Genomic DNA, 19,904 nt, shown 5'->3' with positions numbered 1-19,904 from the left:
TACTGCATCTTACTGGATGGCTTGGCTTGACGTCACTCCAAGCGCTGCCTGTTTTCCGGGTGCACTCGCAGGGCAATTGGCCCATTCAACTGGTTGTCAAATCCGCAGCGTTTGTGCGGGCAGCAGGCGGAGTTTGACGACATGGAGGGGGATGAGGGTAGGTACGGTACGGTACGGAACGGAGAGTTGGAGGAAGTAGACTGGACTCGGTTTGTAAATTGTTTTTGCGTTGTGTGTGCTTCAAGTTAATGGAGGCTTTAAAGTATTCAACCTTGAACGATACTTTGGTTGTTTTCAGTCACGCCGCACCATCGACATGTTACGCTGCGTTGGCTTCAGCGTTTTCTCGTTCATCTCTTTTTCATTTGCTACCTAAAGTGTCCCCGGTAGACAGAAATTGGAAGTACGTGGAGTACATCAGCCAAGACACACGGCGCAAGGCCATTGTTAACGTGGTCATCTGATCGGCCATTTGTTTGCGGTCGATGATGATGATGATGATGATGATGATGATGACGACGTGGGTGCCCTGAGGAGGCTCACGTTGGCTTGAAAAGGTGCTGAAGCGTGATGTCCTCCCCTGTCCTGATACGGTACACTTGCAGCTCTCCCCCTGTCCACATCCACTCTTTCCTACCCCTCGCTCTGCGCCCGAGTAGCTCGAAGCCGTCGTTCGCTGATGAGTTGATACATAGAGGCAGTGAAGTCGGTTTAAGCCCGCTGCAGGTTTAACGGCCGTTTCCACTCCGCTGGCACCGTTATAAACGATGCATGTTATTTGGGACCGTTTTTATCCCAGCAAAGCAAATGTTCTTCCAAATCCCTGAAAACGTTTACTACAGAAAGTCTGAAAATAAACAGCCGCAGCCGCCTTGAAGACTCCTGACCATGGGACAGTGAAGCGGAGGGAGGGACAGGAGGTGACATTGTCGCACCTGCTTAACTCAGTTCAGGGTACGGGTGGCTGGAGCCTGGCCTGGCAGCATTTGATTCTTGTCAGTTTAGGCTTTTCGGTAGCACCTTTCACTTGAGTTTGTGAGGATGTTTTTAATCAAATACCAGATCAGGACGGGACATTTCCAGACTTGCTCCTTTTGTCTGTCCTGTTAAGAGTGCACACATGTGGAGATGGCCTTAGCAGTGGCTGCTTTAGTTGGCAGCTAGCAATAGAGTGTCAGTTTGAGCTTGGGTTGTCCATGTCCTCTCATCCAATGATTCTATAGTTCTCAAAGTATATTGTCTATCCATTCTTGTCATAGAGAGAGAAACAAACAACCCAAAACCCTCAACTCGGTGGAACTCTCATTCACTTAATGTCACCACTGGAAATGTTCTGTGCGTTCATTCACATGTTAGAGCTTCCTGTCAGAAAAGACTGGCCTTGGTCAATCTCACGTGTGTACCATTCATTGGGCAGTGAGAAGATGAATACAGTACAGGCTTTTGTGTACGGTAGTGAGTTCAAGGACAAGTTGTATTTTTACAGATATGAACTGGTCACTCAAGAAGGAGCCTGCAGTTTATCTTTACCTTTAAACTTTTAAGTTTGAAAATTCATGTTTTTCATTGATTAGCAGCTCTCTCTGTCTGACTGAAATGCTATCAGTTTTTTTGTAAATGTGTAACGTGAAACAATCTGATTAATTTCCTGGACTCGGTTAGTGCCTTGTTCCTTATATTGCTATTTCGTAGTTTCCTGTACATGACTTCTGCTTCTTCTTCTTTGAATGCATTTCTTGGTGGAAATAACATGTCAATGCTTGACATTGTAATCTGCTGATTTTTCTTTCCACTGTCTTGCCAATTTTTCCATTACAACATTTGCTCAGTTTTCACTCATACTGTGTTCCCTCATATGTGAGTGTGACTGATACAACAAGACCCCAAGCCTTTCTCTTAAACCACATAAACTGGTGTCTTTATTATCTGAGAGGAAGAGGATGGACAGATTCCCTCGCCCATTGCCTCTCTCGAGAGCTCTTTCCCCTGGGTGCCTTGTGATGTCTCTTCCAGTAATAGAGGCCAAGTGTCTTTCATGTCAGCCTGTCTGCTTTATTGTAATGTTTGAAGGGAGCGTCAGTGGAAGTGGTGGGCGTCTCATTCGGTCCCTGGCCTCTTGAGTAGTGTCCTGTGTCCTGCCACCCACACCTCTGTTGCTTCCTGAGACGAGAAGATGACCAGTTGTGACGACCACTTGAGTCCTCATCCTCTCTTTTGGTGACTTTTAGTGTGCTCAGAGCAGGTTGCTGCAGAGGAGTATCTGACCGTTCTCATACCTTGAAGTGGTGTCCTGTGGTGCACTGAGCTTTAGGTGTATTGTAGAGGAGCAGCTCTCTGCCATGATACGCCCAATACGGAGGATGGCCAGTGACAGAGAGCACAGTGTAAGCCGTGTACCTAATGTGTTAGGACCTGTTGAGGGCAGCGACTCTGTCAATGTCCAGAGGTGATTTTGTTATTTGGTCATTTTTTGATTTGACATCTTTTCTAATGTGTTTGTTTTCACAGATAAGGACAACCTCTCCTCTGTTAAGCATATTGTGGTTGTGCTGTCAGGGAAGGGAGGTGTTGGCAAAAGTACGGTGACTGTTCAGTTAGCTCTGTCTTTGAGGCAGGCTGGCAAGAGGGTAAGTGGCATCCTTGGTTCTCTTGGAAAGTGCGAGAAAGCTATCAAGTAAATGGGGTGGGGGGGGGGATCAAGTCATGAAAAGATATGAAAGGGGAGTCACGTCACATCAGGTCACGGTGTCTTCACTGTTATAAAACAAAACAAAAAAAAGATCAGTGCTGCATTTGTGGTTGGCCTGTGTGAATTCTTTCAGAAGTCTTGAACAGTAATGTTATGCTGGTACACACACACACACACTCGCACACACACACACACACACACTCCATCCATTAACTAAGTCCACTTAATCCAGTGTCATTGGGGGACAGCTGGAAGTGATTTTAGGTGACGTGCTAGTCGTTCACAGGCCAGTCGTACGGGACCACCTTAGAGTCACAAAACAACACGTCTTTGCAATGTCAGGAGAAAATGGAGTACCTGGTGAAAACTCCACACCCACACAACAGAAAGCTTAATAAAGATGGACATTGTGCCACCCAAAGTTGGAAAAACGGTACAGGTGTAGGTGAATGAAATCATGAGCGAAGGTGTGTTTTTAAATACAACCCCAATTCCAATGAAGTTGGGACGTTATGTAAAACGTAAATAAAAACAGAATACAATGATTTGCAAATCCTTTTCAACCTTTATTCAATTGAATACACTACGACGACAAGATATCGAATGTTCAAACTGATAAACTTTATTGTTGTTTTGCAAATCTTCACTCATTTTGAATTTGATGCCTGCAACACGTTCCATAAAAGCTGGGACAGAGGCCTGTTTACCACTGTGTTCTATCACCTTTCCTTTTAACAACACTCAATAAGCGTTTGGGAACTGAGGACACTAATTGTTGAAGCTGTGGAGGTGGAATTCTTTCCCATTCTTGATTGATGTACAACTTCAGTTGCTGAACAGTCCGGGGTCTCCGCTGTCGTATTTTGCACTTCATAATGCGCCACACATTTTCAATGGGAGACAGGTGTGGACTGCAGGCAGGCCAGTCTAGTACCCGCACTCTTTTACTACGAAGCCACGCTGTTGTAACACATGCAGAATATGACTTCGCATTGTCCTGCTGAAATAAGCAGGGACGTCCCTGAAAAAGACGTCGCTTGGATGGCAGCATATGTTGCTCCAAAACCTGTATGTACCTTTCAGCATTAATGGTGCCTTCACAGATGTGCAAGTTACCCATGCCATGGGCACTAACACACCCCCATACCATCAAAGATGCTGGCTTTTGAACTTTGCGCTGATAACAATCTGGATGGCCCGGAGGACACGACGTCCATGATTTCCAAAAACAATTTGAAATGTGGACTCGTCAGACCACAGCACACTTTTCCACTTTGCGTCAGTCCATCTCAGATGAGCTCGGGCCCAGAGAAGCCTGGCGGCGTTTCTGGGTGTTGTTGATATATGGCTTTCGCTTTGCATGGTGGAGTTTTAACTTGCACTTGTAGATGTAGTGACGAACTGTGTTAACTGACAATGGTTTTCTGAAGTATTCCTCAGCCCACGTGGTAATATCCTTTACAGAATGATGTCGGTTTTTAATGCAGTGCCGCCTGAGGGATCGAAGGTCATGGGAATCCAGTGTTGATATTCGGCCTTGCCGCTTACATGCAGAGATTTCTCCAGAATCTCTGAATCTTTTGATGATATTATTTGGGGATGCTCCTTTTATACCCAGTCATGACAAACACCTAACCTGTTCACCTGTGGAATGTTCAAAACAGGTGTTTTTTTGAACATTCCTCAAACTTTCCCAGTCTTTTGCTGCCCCGTCCCAGTTTTTTGGAACATGTTACAGGCATCAAATTCAAAATGAGTGAAGATTTGCAAAGCAACAATAAAGTTTATCAGTTGAACATTCGATATCTTGTATTTGTAGTGTATTCAATTGAATATAGGTTGAAAAGGATTTGCAAATCATTGTATTCTGTTTTTATTTACGTTTTACACAACGTCCCAACTTCATTGGAATTGGGGTTGTAGGATTTGATATTCGTAACCAACACATCCTTCCAGAGATATCCGAAGATAGAAACTGGGAAGGTAACAGAGTGCTGGACCAGGTGTGGTATATTGATGACACGTAATCTGAGGTGTTGGAGTTGAGAGCCGTCAGTAGAATTCTAGACGTATCACAATGCCATTAAAGAAGACTGGGGCCCGTTGAGGGACATTCATTTATCATACTTGGCTGTTGTTCAGAACGCCGGCAGTAGGATTTAGAACTTTTTCTGATCGTGTGAAGCTTCATCTAGGAAAGACTTTGAAAAATGAACAATAGGAAGATAGTGGTAAGGGATGGAGTCTATCAATGTGCCACAGATGGCAGAAAGATGGCCCAGTATCTCTGACCTTAGGCCCATCCAGGCTACACATCCCTGATATCCTGAAGAGATTCATCAGAAGTACTTTTGGAGGTGGGAGTTGAACTTGTCGTGACTAACGATACCCACTAGCTGTCCCCAGCATGCTCTCACTATGGCTTTGGATGTCCAAGGTTTGTTCATTGGACACTCCGTCAGTCTCCAGTGACAGCTCAGTGTCTGTCTTTACTCAAGTGTTCAGAACACCAATCACAATGCATGATTACAAAGTCAATTGTTGACCTTTACCCTAACCCCCCCCCTTTAACCCAAGCTCCACTAATGAATAACCTTCTGCTCAAACATGCAGGCAAGCACAGAAATCCAATCACAATCCTCTTCTTGGTTTGAGATCATGAAGGCTGTACCTCCCAGTCATTCCTTTCCAGGTATCACCATCCTTCTCACGAGAGTACTGAAGTCTTCTACTGTGACCGCAGAGTCGGCAGGGGACACCCGTTTGAGTGCCAGGTCTACAGCAGTGTCTCCAATAGTTGTTGGGCACATTCACAGTACTGTCCTTTCTGTAAAGGACAGTGTGACTAAAACAAGTCTGTTATGCACTGTGTACCTCCTCTTTTCTGCATTCCCCCAAGTCCCTGTGGCCTCTGGGGTGAGGGTGAGACTTGTCAGTCGACGCTCGTCTGTTTCCATGTCCAGTCCTTTTCATACAGTTGAGTGTGACTATTCACGTGCGCTGGCCTTCACTGTCAAGATGTAAAATATTTGAGCATTGCCCCCCTTCACCCTGCCTGTGTGGCAGCTCCATGCTGATTATGTGGGCCTGTGGGTGTTGTTTGGCAGCTCTCACCTGTAGGCTTGGCTCCAAAAGGGTTCTCTTCGGTTTTTGGCTTGTTTGTGTGTCCAGAGCATCCATACGAGTAGCAGGTCAGAGTTGGAAGCTCCTGATTGTGAAGTTTGAATTGTCCTTTGGTCAAATCCACACAGAATGGTGGGCCTGTCCTTGAGGGAAGTTTGACCCTTTGCTGTTTTTGGAAATTCTCATAGTGGATTAAACATGCACAAAGTTAAGGGGGTTTCTTATCGTGCCAGAACCTGAAGAGAGAATTCATTCATTTTATTGAACAGAATGGACTTTTGAAATATGTTATTGACAGGCGTTTAAAATCATTCAATTCCAGTTTTCCACTCGATTCAGAGAAGGCAGCAAGGCTCGTAATTGTAACTCCAATAATTGAGCCGTATAACTACGTAAACCATTATGCTGGTCTTCAGTTATGTTAACTTTCTCCTTTGGCTCCCTTGTCCTTTGCTGAGATTGTCAGCGCTTACTTATCCTTCAGCGGGTGTGCTGCACTCACCGTGTGCGGGCCTGCTTGATCTCGGGATAAATAACAATGCTGTAGGAGGCAGAACGTCTAGACGTGTTCCAGGCCACTCGGCCATATTAGAGGCTGTTTAAATGGAGCCTAGCTACCTGTGGTTTGGCCTGCTGAAGCAGCTCGTCATGTCGCCTCTCCTTTGTGTGTTTGCTCTCTAAATTGCTTTGTGGGCTGTTAATGATGCTCTGGAGATTGATGTTGAACTGGTTTTCATCTTGGTGTCCTATTGGTCGCACTTGATGTCGTTGCAGATCTTCCAGAGCATGATGAAGGATCTTGGAATGGACATGTCAGCCCTTTGTTGTGTTACTCCTGAATCATTGGCGTTTCTGTGAAACTGTGGAATTTCTTAGACACAGGCTAGACAGTCAGTGGCCAAGATGGCAGATGGGCTTTTGAATGGATGTTTTTTTTCCTAATAATTTGAGTGCCACTGATTTATATTCCTGGTTTATCTGTGTGCCAAAATTCTTTGTTTTTTTGTTTTGTTTTTTCCATTTCTGAGTAGTCCGTAGGTTTTTAATTTTGTTCAAGTCATGCCGTGGTGACCTAGTGAGCGGTGCTATTTGCTCATAGCTCAGTCCTCATTCTGGCTTGGTCATTGTCTTTGTGTACTTTGGGTCTTCTGCTGTCCCCACTCACTCCATTTATTCACGACTCAAAACCGCAGAGAGTGTGCTATGCAATACACCATCCTTTTGTTGTGAACAGCCGTGAATTGCAATACATCTCCTTGGAAAATGGATACAGTGGATGTGCTTATAGGGCCCTTATTGTCCCGCGTACAGTACAGTGGAAGTTTAACTTGCTTGTGCCAGTCAACGTGCAACACGTCACCTCTCTGTGGCACCGTCATTAGTGAGTGAAAATATCTGACCTGGAAACGTTTGTCTTCCTTACCTGAAAAATCTCCAAACACGTTTGTCATTCCCACTGCAAGGTAAACCCAGTAAGACATGCAGACGTCTCTATAAAGGACAGGCCTTCACCAGACAGACAGACAGAACATCTCCTGGTGGTTTTGTCTTCGCTGAAGAGGACAAAGCTTTAGGGCTTAACTTGAAGTTTACCATTTAAAATCAGTTGATCTGCGATGAATTCTCAGGTTCTCGAAAGGCTCAAGTCATTTCATTTATGGTGCCTCAGCAGTACGTCTCTGCTCACGCTTGTCTCATAGACCCTCTTACTGCAGTAAATAACAGTCAGACGATGAAAGATGTGACACAAGTAGATTTTGCCCCTCAGGTGGAGGAGAACTAATCTCTTCTGGACTTTCATTCATTTTCAGCACAAGTAACTTTGGGCTTTTGGTGGAACAACAGCCCACCTTAGGGGGCAGTCATACACTGAGACATACACATTCCAGTTTAGGGCTTTGTGTTGCCAGCCAGCAAGACAGAGCTGTCAGGAGGTTGTTGAGGATGACGCTACAGAAGCACAGCAGTTCTCTTCTGGGTCTCATTTGTAGAAGGCTGCCTGACATCAGCTGTTGACTTTGTGCGAGCCAATTCCCTAGTTGACGTCACTCTTTATCAGGACTGCAGTAGAAGTGGACTTGGGGGTTTTCCCACCCTAACCACTCACACCACTGTGTCCATGTTGCAAAAACTTCATTTAGGTCTTCTTAGGTTAATTACACTCACTGGCACCTCGGTGAAGCGCCTGAAGCCTTTGGGATACATTGATGTGCAAGTAGCACCATGTGACCGGCCTGTGCCAGTCCCGTCACACACAGCTTATGCACAGGTGGGTGCCCAGACATGTGAGTAAGCTCACCAGGGTATCGGCCACTGGGAAACACCATAAATTAGAAGGACGTGCGGAACGAGACGACTTACCTGCCAGGGCTCTGTGGGCCTCAATATGTAACCCCAATTCTAAAAGAGATGGGACACTGTGTACAATGTAAGCAAAAACCGAGTGCAGTGATTTGCAAATGTCATAATTCATTCACAGTTGAACACAGAAAACGTATCAAATGTTTAAACAGAGAAAATGTGCCATTTTAAGAGAAAAAGAAGAAGGAGGTCATTTTGCATCTGATGGCAGCGCCACGTCTCAAGCACTTGGGAGATGGCCATGCTTGCCACTGTGCACCATCCCCTCTTCTTTAACAACGTCTGGGAACTGAGGAGACCAGTTGCTGGGTGTTTGGGAGAGGAATGTTGGCCCACTCATGTCTGATACGGGGTTCTATCTGGATCTTTTTTGTCATATTTTCTGTTTCATGATGTGCCAGATGTTTTCAGCTGGACTGCTGGTAGGCCACCGTGAAGTCATGCTGTTGTGATGGATGCAGTATGCGGTTTAGCAGTGTCTTGCTGAGATATGCAAGGCCTTCCCTGAACAAGACGTCATCTGGATGGGTGTATATGTTGGCCTAAAACCTGTGGGGTCTTTCCAGATGTGCAAGCCACCAATTCCATAGGTACAAGCGCACCCCCATCCCATCAGAGATGCAGGCTTTTGAACTGAGTGCCGATAACAAGCCGGATGGTCCCTGTTCTCTTTAGCTCGGAGGACGCAGCGTCGATGTTTTCCAAAAGGAATTTCACAATTCAACTTGTCTGACCACAGAACAGTCTTCCATTTTGGCTCAGAGAAGATGGCGGCGTTTCCAGATCATGTTCACATATGGCTCCTTCTTTGCATGATCGAGCTTTAATCTTCATTTTTGGGTGGCACAGTGGATGGCATTCCCAGTCAGTGATTTCTGGAAGTCCTCCTGAGCCCATGCAGTGATTGCTATGACAAAGTTGGGCTTGAAGATCCCGGCCATCCAGTATTGATTTTCAGCCTTGTCCCTTCTCCAGACTCTTAATGATTTTATGTACTGTGGACGATGAGATATTCAAAGTCTTGACAAGTTTATGTTGAGTAGCGTTATTTGGAGATCTCTACTTCTGGGAGACTCTGCCTCTCCTTTTCTACCTAGTCGTGTTTCTGAGCTGTCGCCAATGAACTGCTTCAGTTCCAGAATGTTCCTCCCGCTGTTCCTTTTTAGTCCCACTTACTTTTGTTGCCCCCATCCCAACTGTTTTTGAGACGTGTTACTGCCCATCAAATTCCAACGGAGCTCCTATTTTTCACGTCTCCCTTTCAACATTTGACGTGTTTTCTATGTTCTCTACTGAATAAAATGCGGACCTGTGAGACCATTGCATTCTGTTTGTATTATTCATTTTACGCAGCGTTGTGTACATCTCCTCAGTTAGACATGGTGTTCATGGGCGATGCTATGTGAACTGAAGACTGGGTTACTTCAGTCTAAGCATCTTCACAGTTCAGTGTTTAGGTGGTTAAATGATTTGTCCCGCCATTCTCCATTTATCCTGATGTTCTTTCTTTCTTGTCACTCTTGTTGTGTCTTATTGTTGAAAGGTGGGAATCCTGGACATTGATTTGTGTGGCCCGAGCATCCCTCGTATGCTGAACCTGCAGAGCAAGGACGTCCATCAGTGTGATGCAGGCTGGGTTCCTGTATATGCTGACAGAGAAAGGACCATCGCCTTGATGTCCATCAGCTTCCTGCTAGAGAATGTTAATGATGCTGTGGTTTGGAGGGGCCCCAAAAAGACAGGTAGGGCACTTTAGGACCATTTCATGTTTTGCTTTCCCAGTGCTGGATGGCGACCCGTACTCAACTGGTGAACCAGGCAGAACAAAACGAGTCTGAAGCGCAGCTTGACTGTCTTACGGTAAACATGATGCGTTTCATATTGAGGCGCACGTCCATGAATTTGGAGCCTTTTCATGCGGCGCTGGACACAAGCGAGAAGCTGCTCTGGGGTTGGATGCCATTTGGTAGCAGCAGGGCCCTGCGCTTGACTGTGTGCCTGTCGAAATGGAAGAAGGGCGCAATCAAGCGGGGGTGTCCTGCCGTAATGCGTTGTAGTCGGAGTACCCGCTGTGCAGTACGAGGCCGGCTCGCTTTGGCGTATCTCTCTTGAGCAAAAGCCTGCATGAGTCTCTCTGCCAAAATAGTTTCATATGCTTGGTAAGAAGGTCAGGGCTTTGGGGTTTTCACTTTTGAACTGCTGTCCCTAACAAGGTGCTTGTAGCAGAACATGAAAGTTATAAAATGAATGGAGACACATCTGGATTTGCCTTGCCGGTGGCTAACTGAGCCAGCAATCTCACAAAGCTGCCAGGGTACCAGTGTAGTAGCGCAGTGGATGTTAAAAGAATTTCTTTCATTTTTTTTTGTCTGTTTAGGACTTTTCCTTCATTTCCACACATGGCCTATTAGTAACGTCTTCAAATGCAATGGGGGGGTCTGGTGGGCTGCCCCCTGAGCTGTTAGCTGTTCATGCCCAGTACTTTGGGTTTCTTTTGGCAGCAGCTTCGTGGCCTAGGAAGGTGGATTTCCAAAATGTACGCAACTTAGACAATTTGTGAAAATGTGTGATGTTGATGGCAGCCTCTTACTCTGTGAAGCGGTGCTCCTCGACTGTGTTTAATTTCTCGATGGCTGGAATGGTTGACATTCAAAACCCCTCGTGACCCTCTCTGTCCTATGGAAAGGAAGCAGTGGCAATGAGAAGGCCAGGATAGGGCCATGTCACCAAGGTGGCAGTCTGGCTACCGTAAACGTCACCTGGGCGTGTGGCATTCAGACAAGTCCAAGACATGAAAGGCCGACCTCTGTTGTAGCGATGGAAGTGCCGAGCTCCTGTGAGACTGGAGATGTAAGAAATGGCGATGCCCAAAGTCAAACAAAGGCCTACAAGAAGACAAGTCTGTAGGATCAGCTGTCCCCTTCAGTTTAATAACGATATGCCAGTGTCCTGGGGCTTGTGCCACTCAGCCTTCAGCTCCAGGTGTCTTCAATTGTGTTGTTGTCTTACAGTGAATAGTCGGAATGTCCGTAGGTCTCTTTGAGCTTCGTTTTGTGATTTAGTCCCAGAGCGGCCGTCGTGTTGTTGAAGGCTCCTGCAGTGAATCAGATTCTGTAAACATCAGAACTGACCTTCAGATTCTCGCTGTTTTGGGAGAAGGCCTGGGTTTTATTTTTTTTTGCTCTTGATTTTGCCTTCTACAATGTCTTGTATTAGGAGTTTGTTTGTTTTCGCATACCCCTTGGGGTCAGCCATTGTACAGGAGTAACTGCAGGTTAAGGGCCCAGCAGATTAGGGTCCTCTTTAGCAGTAATGGGGATCAGAGACTGGCACAGATCCTTGGCCTCCGAGTGTGTGTGAGTGTGAATGGCATTCATAAAATACCAAGAAAGCCGCGCCTGTATGTATGTATGTACGCTTGTATACTTGGCGTGGCCGTATGAGTCACTTGGCATTACGCCGTATTCACAGATCTAAGAATCGGTCACATTATAGATGTCCTCACTCCATGGTTCCTTATAAATGCCACTGTGAAGAAGAGGTGAGAGATCTCGGTGTGAATGGCGCTGTAAGGTAAAGGCAGACTGTTACACCCCAGCCACATTAATCAGCTGCTTTTAGGAGATTAACGTAACCCTGCGCTGTGTCTGCAGTCTTGATGCTTGATGGGAAGCTTGGAGGGGCACCCTAAGGACGACATCCACAAGCTGGACATTTCATTTCTAGGCTGAAAAGCTGTGGTGGGCACACTCCGTATTTTTTTTTTATGACATTCATTTCCAGTTCTTCTGTGAACCATTTTCCTGATATCAAGAAATGATAGGTGAGCAGAAATGTCAAAGCAGAGCTCCCTGCAGTTAAGACTCGTGGCTGCTGCAGGACTTTGCACAGGATGAGCGTACTGAGATGTCTCCACACGGCTGTAGATGTCCGGTCTCTGCTGTGTGTCCAGGGCTGTTGTCTCCTGCACCAGCTGTTTAATCTGAGTGAGGCAGACTGTTCCCTCCTCCTCCTCGTCATCAGTCACGTCTGCTCCCCTTTGCTATGATATAATATGCTGACACCATTGACAAAGATGTTTCTACCAGGTGTCTCTCCTCTGCCCGTCGTAGCACTCGGGCTGCTCCATGCGTGCTGGCTGACGTGTTTAAGGAGTGGTGCTCACCTTGGCTACCTGACACCTCACCAGGGCGCTCTCATGAATCATTCAGGACCTCTGAAGGTCCCAGTTGAGGCGCTGAGTCGCTCCTTTCAGTTCCTGTCCCGCTTCATGGGCCAGCAGTGCTCATTTTTTAAAGAACATACTTGGTAATGGAGTCGAGGTCTCGTTCTTCTGACTTGCCTGAGTGTCGTCGGTGGAAGCCCCCAGAAGCCGTCAGCAGTCACTTCGGCTCTTTTCTTCTTCTTTCTCGGTGATGTTTGCTCCTCTCCACTCTCGAGAGTGAGACAGTCCCTCGCTTTTAGGAGGGTCTCTTTTTGTCAGTATATGGAAAGACACCTAAATGGGGGCTCCCCTGGTAGTCCTGCACGCCCAAGCCACTCTGTGGAGGTGTTCAGTTAGGTTAAGAGAGGCTGATTGTGATGCTGTGATTATCGCATCTGGGACTGGAAATCTAAAGGGTGGTGGTGGTGCCCCCCGTTTTTCGCGAAGTGACTTAGTAAGTTTAATATGAACTCATCGTGTTTTGTACAGTTTCTTTGAACATTTCAGTTAGGACAATTACAGCACCAGCCAACCAGCCTCTCCAACGTTCAGGGCCTCCAGTTGTCTACAACGACGCCTGCTGCTTGTTCACTAAATGGCTTTGGTGTAAGTGCCCATTTCAGTGCCAGCCCTGCTGACTTGGGCCTGCCCTTAGTGCTGCGGCACCGTCCCTGGTGTTACCGTCGGGTCCAGACCTGACTCTCATCTGCCATCCCTTTCACGAACACTGCAGCACGTGGTCTCCAAACAACGGGAGGGTCCTCCGATGGCCCTTCTGAGCGTTTTCAGTCCTGTTTCTTGTGAAGCCACTCTGGGGAGAGTGACAAATGATATGTGAAGGCCACCTGTTACTGGATATGGGCACGGCATTTGACACCATATGCAGTGACACCCGGCCTTACCCAACGCTGAGGACTCTTGGCCTGTTGAGTGGTTCAATGCCTGTCTGTATTCATGATGTCACCCAACACTCGGAGTGGCCCCCTCAAGCCTCTAAATGACAACGTTCACAACGCTGCTGTCTCGTAGTCCAAAGCCATCCAAACTCCTCATAAACACAGCTGGCAAAGTGCCAGCGTGTCTTCTTCTGCCCATTACCTGAACATGAGGGGGTGAGGATGGCACCTCATCTCCATGGGCACACTTGGCATCAGAATCTCCTGCAAAGTTTCTTCTGGCTACTTAGGATCAGAGGCTCCTCACACCGCTAACTTGTGTGACCCTTTAGCTTTGGTGAACCTCATTTATTTCTTTTCAGATCCCGACATGCTTTTCTTTTCCAGTCTGCAGAATGTTGGCAAACTTTATAAATCGAGCTACGTGCTTCGTATAAATACTTTGAAATCTGCGGTGCGTTGCATTTACTGCAGTTTTGTGTTTCTGGTTTTGTGTTTGTTTCTCAGAAGCTCTTTATGATTGTACAGTATGTCGTCCGTTTTCTAACTGGCGGTCGTGGGGGCTTGGTGCCCGTCTAGGCTGCCCAGTGATAGCTAGCTAGCTAGAGAGACTTTATTGAAGTAGCAGTAGCCGAGGGTTCTACCAAGTCAGATACAAACATCAAGTCCACACACTACACAGAACATCAAGGACGTACACTGGGGTTGTAATCTTAGAAGTGCAGATGGTCGCGCCAGTGCAGTGGGTATTGTGCAAAGTGACATGGCTGGTGCTAATATCCATCGATGTCACGTTTGTCCACTAGGCTCGCTGGAATCAGCGCTGGGCTCAGTCTTCATTCCTAAAGCCTTCAGTCATCCAATGTGAATTCGCCTCATGGAATCCGTGGGGCGTCTCCTCGCAACAGCAGAGCCGCCCGTTTTAGTCGCACTTGGTGCTTCAGTGTGGCGTCTGAGCGGTTTAGTCCGTGAGCTCCTCGGAGATCTGCATTTGTCTTCTCCAGTGCTTGGCTTGCGAGCTTCCTTGGGCCACCTAGAATGTTTTTAGAAAGACGTTGAAGGGCACTTTTAGGTCACAGGAGCCTCGTGTGGCTTGTAATCTGTTACAAAAGAAACTTGACGTGCGCTCGCCGGTGTGGTCGGTGGCTTCAGGGTCATCTAAACCCCTGGCACGTGCAGCAAGCGTGCAAATACTTGAGAGAAATCAAATGAATTAAAAACGGCAGATTGTGGCTTTTGTGTTGAGACGCGACGCTCAGCATCTTCTGTATGACTGGCCAGTCTTGTGACATTCAAAGTGACTCAAACTGTAACCTCAAGAAGCCACCTTTGTGGCTTAGCAACTCAACATGGAGTGGCACCGATGAGCACAACAAAGATCCTTCAAGATTTACAATATTTAAGGAATAATTCCGAAAATCAAACCAAATCACAATGGCATACGGGAGGCCAAAACGCAAACCTAAAAGCGGGCAAAGCCACCGTGAAGGCCGCACACGAAAGAGAAAGCAAACAACTCCAAAGACTGAAGAAGCAAACGAGGCAGACGACAGATGGGGGGGGGTGCAAGTGCTTTTCTTTGGGTGCTCGGCCCCCACGGGCATGCAGATCGGCATGACGGGAGACCCCACAAGTGGGCCGCTGCCAGTGCGGGCGCCCGTGTCCAGGCGGGTCACTTTGTGTTATTTCGGCATCCCGTGGCTCTTTGTCCAAATCGTTCCTGTCCTCTGCGGCAGCTGCAGGTTTACACCCAATATGGGAATCTTTAAAGTGGGCATGTGGCCCACTGACTCTGATGGACTTTGTTTGTCCTTTGCCTTTGTCTGCTGCCAGACTTGCGTTGTCACCAAAGGCAGGGCTCCCTAAGCCACCTGTCACCTCGAGTGTGATTTCTAGAAGGGTGACGCCAAGGATACGCGCTGTGTGTGGACTTGTGTTCCTAGCACAACATTTCACTCCCACGTAAGACCGTGCAGGGGGCTTCTGTCATTTACTCTCGTAAAGTGCACTCCAGCCTTGCCAGGCTTACCCGTCCAGGGCTGCGTCATTTTGTCTAAAGCTGGCCACCAGTTGAGTGGAGGTGACTTGTTGATCAGTGCTGTTTTTAGATGAACGACGCAGAAGGCTAAAAGCTGACTTGGCACATTTGACTGCGTCTGCCCCGTCCACTGCACTCTCGTTTCTGCTCTCCGTCGATACGTTTAGGCCTCCGCGCTCCGTGAGGAGAAAAACGAACGGCAGTGAAACTGCAGTGCTGGAAGAAAATCGGGTAGACCACCTGCTGACTGCCAAGTATCACCCATGGTGGTCAGGGTGGTACCTGGGTGACAGAGCCGCTGGGCACAGTGTGGTGCACTGAGCTGCATGTGTCACCCACACTCCTGAAAAATGGAAATGAAGAGATGGTCAGATATGGACATTGGAGTTTCCAAAGTCTCATAATGTTTGGAATGGGGTGCTGCCAACGGTGTCCTTTGTCACCACGTACGGACGTCTTCCACCTGGAGAGCTCTTCTTCTGAAGGACTGTGAATGTGTAGAGATGAGCCACACAATGCCAATGAGTGACTCATTTCTTGAGAGGCCTTTAAAGCCGTTGTGGACACACACGGGATGGAGGAAGAGGAGGAGGAGGGTCACACTTGTTCAGGCCCCTTCCATTGCTGTGTTGACGTTCTCCTACTTGGCAGCAGTGACCGTGTTTGGTCGATGTCACGGCAAGAGGATTCGAGATGCTGCTGATGAAGGGAGAGTTGTGCCCGCTCTTCCTCACTTTAAGGTGGAGTGTCAGACTGTTAACTAAATGGGTTCAAAGAAGGCCGGGTATGACATGGCCATGGAGGGTACACAGCGCTGCGTAGTTAGTACAATGCCAGCATGTGTCTCCAAGTCTGACATCATTTCTGCCGTGCCACTTGTGCCCAGCATGCATGGGTCAAGTACAAACCAGACTTAAAGAAGCCAGCCTGCCAACGCGCTGCCAGTGGAGCCCTCTTCCCAGTACTGTGGCCCTGCTGCAGCACTTTACTGGGATTTTGCCATCTCACCTTCACTTTTCATTGCATTTGGTGCTCACGTCCCTGATTTTCCGAATTTGCTCTCCATCTGAGTGGAGGAAGTACAGCGTGGCGAGGGGGCTTCTTAAAATGGGCCGTCTTGTGCTTGCCTGCTCTCACTTTCACTTCTCTTGTTGGTTTCAGCTCTGATCAAGCAGTTTATCTCCAGCGTGGCGTGGGGTGAGCTGGACTACCTCATCGTCGACACACCCCCCGGGACGTCCGACGAACACCTTGCCCTGGTCGAGGGTCTCCAGCGGTACAGCATTGACGGCGCTCTGCTGGTCACCACACCACAGGTAAACTAACGTCGCCATTGCTGAGAGTGGACTAGGAAGGTCTGTTTGATTGCTGTGCCACCTACCTTGGCACGATTCAAAGCCGTAGAAAGTGCCGGAATCGATTTCCGAGTCCTCCTGACCCACGTGGCCTTGACCCTCTTTACTTAAGATGGGCTTTGAACAATCACAAGACAACGGCCTGACTAATAATACATGGTGCCTTCTAGAAAGTTCAGTGGAACGGCTGCAGAGCCCCCAGACTGGCGACATGGTGCCAGTTTCAGGACTTTAGTGTAAGGAGCTGCCCCTCACTGGGATGTCTCCAGCAGGGGGTGCTGGGCCTCTTCGCTGGTGTGCCTTTAGACTCGAGACCGCTTTGCCTTTCGTCGACTTTGGCGACCGTTTCACGGTTTCCTCCCACTCTTCATCTCCACTGCGCCAGGCCAGTTTGTGTCACCCAGAAGCAGACGACGGGCGACATGTCCACTTGCATCTGAGCTCCGCTGTAGTTTAATATTGAGACCTCATTTTTATTAACATTCAGGTAAGAAATGCAAAGGTAGAGCCAGGACTGAGGAAGACGAGTGCTGAGTTATGGCTGGTGGGGGGCTGGAGGGGATGAAGAAGAAGACGACATGGGAGGGGGGGGGGTCTCGTCAAACAGGAGGCAGACGATTGGCCGAGCCCAGAAAATGTCTGTTAAACTGCGTCGTCGTAATTCAAGGGCATCATGGCAGAAGTACAAGCACAGCCGTAATCCAAACTGCTCTTCTGCACCCGTCAGCGGGAACTTTTGGGCATCGTCATTCCTGTTACCAGAGACCCGCTGAGCCGCCCGCCTCGTCATGTGACCAAGGAGACAAGGCTGGTGGACTGATCGCGCTTGTCCTCGGTGTTGTCATTTCAGGCTGTGTCCACGGGAGACGTGAGGCGGGAGATAACGTTTTGTAGGAAGACGGGGCTGCACATCCTTGGCATTGTGGAAAATATGAGTGGCTTTGTGTGCCCACACTGCGAGGTAAGTCGGGGGTCCTGTGGGTTCAGAAGCCAAAAGTGCACGATGGCAAACCGATTCTCGAGCTGCTCCTCAGAAGGAGGACATCGGAGTTTGAAGGCCAAGCTTAACAAGCACTCGGATGTCCACAACACAGCGTGTTTGACTCTCAGAAGCCCAGCGTGCTGTAGACGTCCACGTGACGGCCCTGGGTGAGGCCTCAAGTTCAGACGTGCGTCCGCTTGGTGTCTCCATTTCAGTAGCTGCCCGTTATTTTCTGCTTTATATTGAGGAGTTGAAGTTCACAACGGTGGATGCTTTCTCGTTTCTGTGAGGTTTGCTCCTGATGCGGACAGTTAGTGACCGGTAGTATAGCCGTGGGTGCAAATTGGAGCTGCGCCTTCGGTCTTTAAAAACAACAGAACATCCAAAAGATGAACAAGAGGGACGAGGGAAGGGCTGCTAAACCCGAGGTCCGTGAGGTCGTCGATAGGCACAGACCTGCCCTGTGGACTCCTGTCCTGGTTCTTGCCGCCTTCATGTCAGGTCAGACGTTGCTCGTCTTGTTTCGGCGTTCGTGTTCTTTGAATGCTCGGCTTATTCTCCTGTTAATTGGCACTCAAGTGAGTGGCTGCTGCTAGCAGAGCTACGGATTACTGGACTCCGTTTCCCAGCTGCCCCGAGGGTATCGCCCTGATTGGGATGGCAAAGGACCCCCCGTTGCTGATGTTCACCCGTTTGTCTCGTCTGCAATGCCATCTGTGGAATGTCGGTTTTCTCGTCGAACCTATAAGGATCAGTCCGCGGAGGGAGGGAGTGCCCCCCAGATCTCATTATGGTCCCCCGGGTCGTCATCTGAATGTCCTCCATTCCACTTCACCGTCATGGCTGCTTTTGGACTGTGGGTGGACGGCCTCATTCGTGTTTTATCGTTGGGTTAGCGGTTTGTGTTTCTGTTACTTGATTTATTGTCGAGGCGGGCCTTGGTGGGCTGGGTGCGTTTCTGGGGTCCTCACCATAAAAGTGAATCTGAGCGACTACAGAGTCTCGTCTGCGCTGCTCTTTACGGATTGCCACTTTATAGTGCAAAAAAGTGACAGAGAAGTTCAGCAGGTAGCAGCAGCACAGAGAGCCAATTACACAAGTCACCGGCAAACCTGCAGCCTGGCACTCACTGAGGCCCATGTGAGGTGGTGACCCCCGTGACATTTGGTCAGCGAGGTGACATGCAGTAAGCAGGCCTCAAGGTGGCAAAACCTACAAATCACAAGCAGCACCACAACGCGTTTGGGGGTCTGCTGGCCATTCCCCTCATGACTGGAGTGCCAAATGGTGAGAACTGTGAGTGCCCGTTAAGAATATTTTAACAGAATGCCAAACTCACTTGTGTGACGGCCACCTGTGGCTTGCCAGCTTGACTGGTTGCTGCCTTCTCCTCGGGTCTTCACTGTCCACACCCGCACTAATCGATTTGTGTCGTCCTTTGTACCCAACAGTTAACTGGCGTCATAAAGCTCGAGCACTAACGTCTGCCACCATTGATCTGAAGACATGGACTCTGCCCACCGCTAACTGTTGCTTTTCTTCTTTTGCCAGGAATGTTCAAATGTGTTCTCTAAAGGAGGAGGAGAAGAGCTGGCAAAAGTCTGTGGGGTGCGCTTTTTGGGTAAGTACGTCCCTCACGGGGCACCGGTGGGCTCTGCATGTGTGACATCATCAGCAGTCATGACACTCCACTCAAGTTCACAGTTAGGTCAGGCAGCATGTGGGGGTCCTCGTCCTGTGCCTTTGCTTCAGGGACCCTGACTGACCAGGACGGAGATGAACAACTGAAGATGGCAAAGCCACCTACCGCCCAACAGGGGGGCCGAGGTGCTGGGCAGTAGCATCTTCACTCTCACCACTGACTTGCTCTCCTCGTTACGAGTCGGTGGTCCAGATGAGGAATTCATGTTTTGTTTTCTCTTCCCTCCCAGGTTGCATCCCCCTGGACCCTCAGCTGAGCCACAGTTTGGAGGAAGGCCGAGATTTTATCGAGGAATTTCCACAAAGTGCCACCTTCACTGCATTTAAGCACCTCGCCCAGGCTGTTGAAAGAGGACCACCTTGAGACGGCGGAGCCCCCACATTCACACTTTCCAGTTGTCATTCTGTTTGTGTGCCCACTTCGAAATAAACCCGCTTTGGAGTCTCATTTGGTGTCCGCAATGTCCTTATGGCTCAGGAGGAGGGGAGACATTTTAGGGAACTGGCGTACTCGGCCCGGGGGTCTTAAGCACCTCTGGAAACCCTCGAGTCCAG

General features: G+C 48.4%; 1 protein-coding gene across 1 annotated transcript; it reads left to right on the top strand.

The window, feature by feature from the left end:
* Nucleotides 1-43: 43 nt before the first annotated feature.
* Nucleotides 44-19,795, top strand: nubp2 (nucleotide binding protein 2 (MinD homolog, E. coli)). The gene is made up of 7 exons (XM_028813950.2): nt 44-157; nt 2,509-2,627; nt 9,717-9,915; nt 16,473-16,627; nt 17,517-17,627; nt 19,200-19,269; nt 19,580-19,795. The coding sequence occupies exons 1-7, from the start codon at nt 142-144 to the stop codon at nt 19,711-19,713; spliced, it is 804 nt and encodes a 267-aa protein (XP_028669783.1). The 5' UTR covers nt 44-141; the 3' UTR covers nt 19,714-19,795.
* The last annotated feature ends 109 nt before the right edge of the window (nt 19,796-19,904 follow it).

Source organism: Erpetoichthys calabaricus, chromosome 11 (assembly GCF_900747795.2).
Source record: "Erpetoichthys calabaricus chromosome 11, fErpCal1.3, whole genome shotgun sequence".
NCBI classification, from domain to species: domain Eukaryota; kingdom Metazoa; phylum Chordata; class Cladistia; order Polypteriformes; family Polypteridae; genus Erpetoichthys; species Erpetoichthys calabaricus.
The sequence above is the reverse complement of the archived record's forward strand: the minus strand, read 5'-3'. Positions and strand labels throughout refer to the sequence as shown.

Excerpts from the sequence above, each read along its gene's own strand:
- nubp2 (XM_028813950.2), top strand. Across the intron at positions 9,916-16,472 it reads GAGGGGCCCCAAAAAGACAG|CTCTGATCAAGCAGTTTATC; the intron begins GTAGGGCACTTT and ends TGTTGGTTTCAG. Across the intron at positions 19,270-19,579 it reads CTGTGGGGTGCGCTTTTTGG|GTTGCATCCCCCTGGACCCT; the intron begins GTAAGTACGTCC and ends CTTCCCTCCCAG.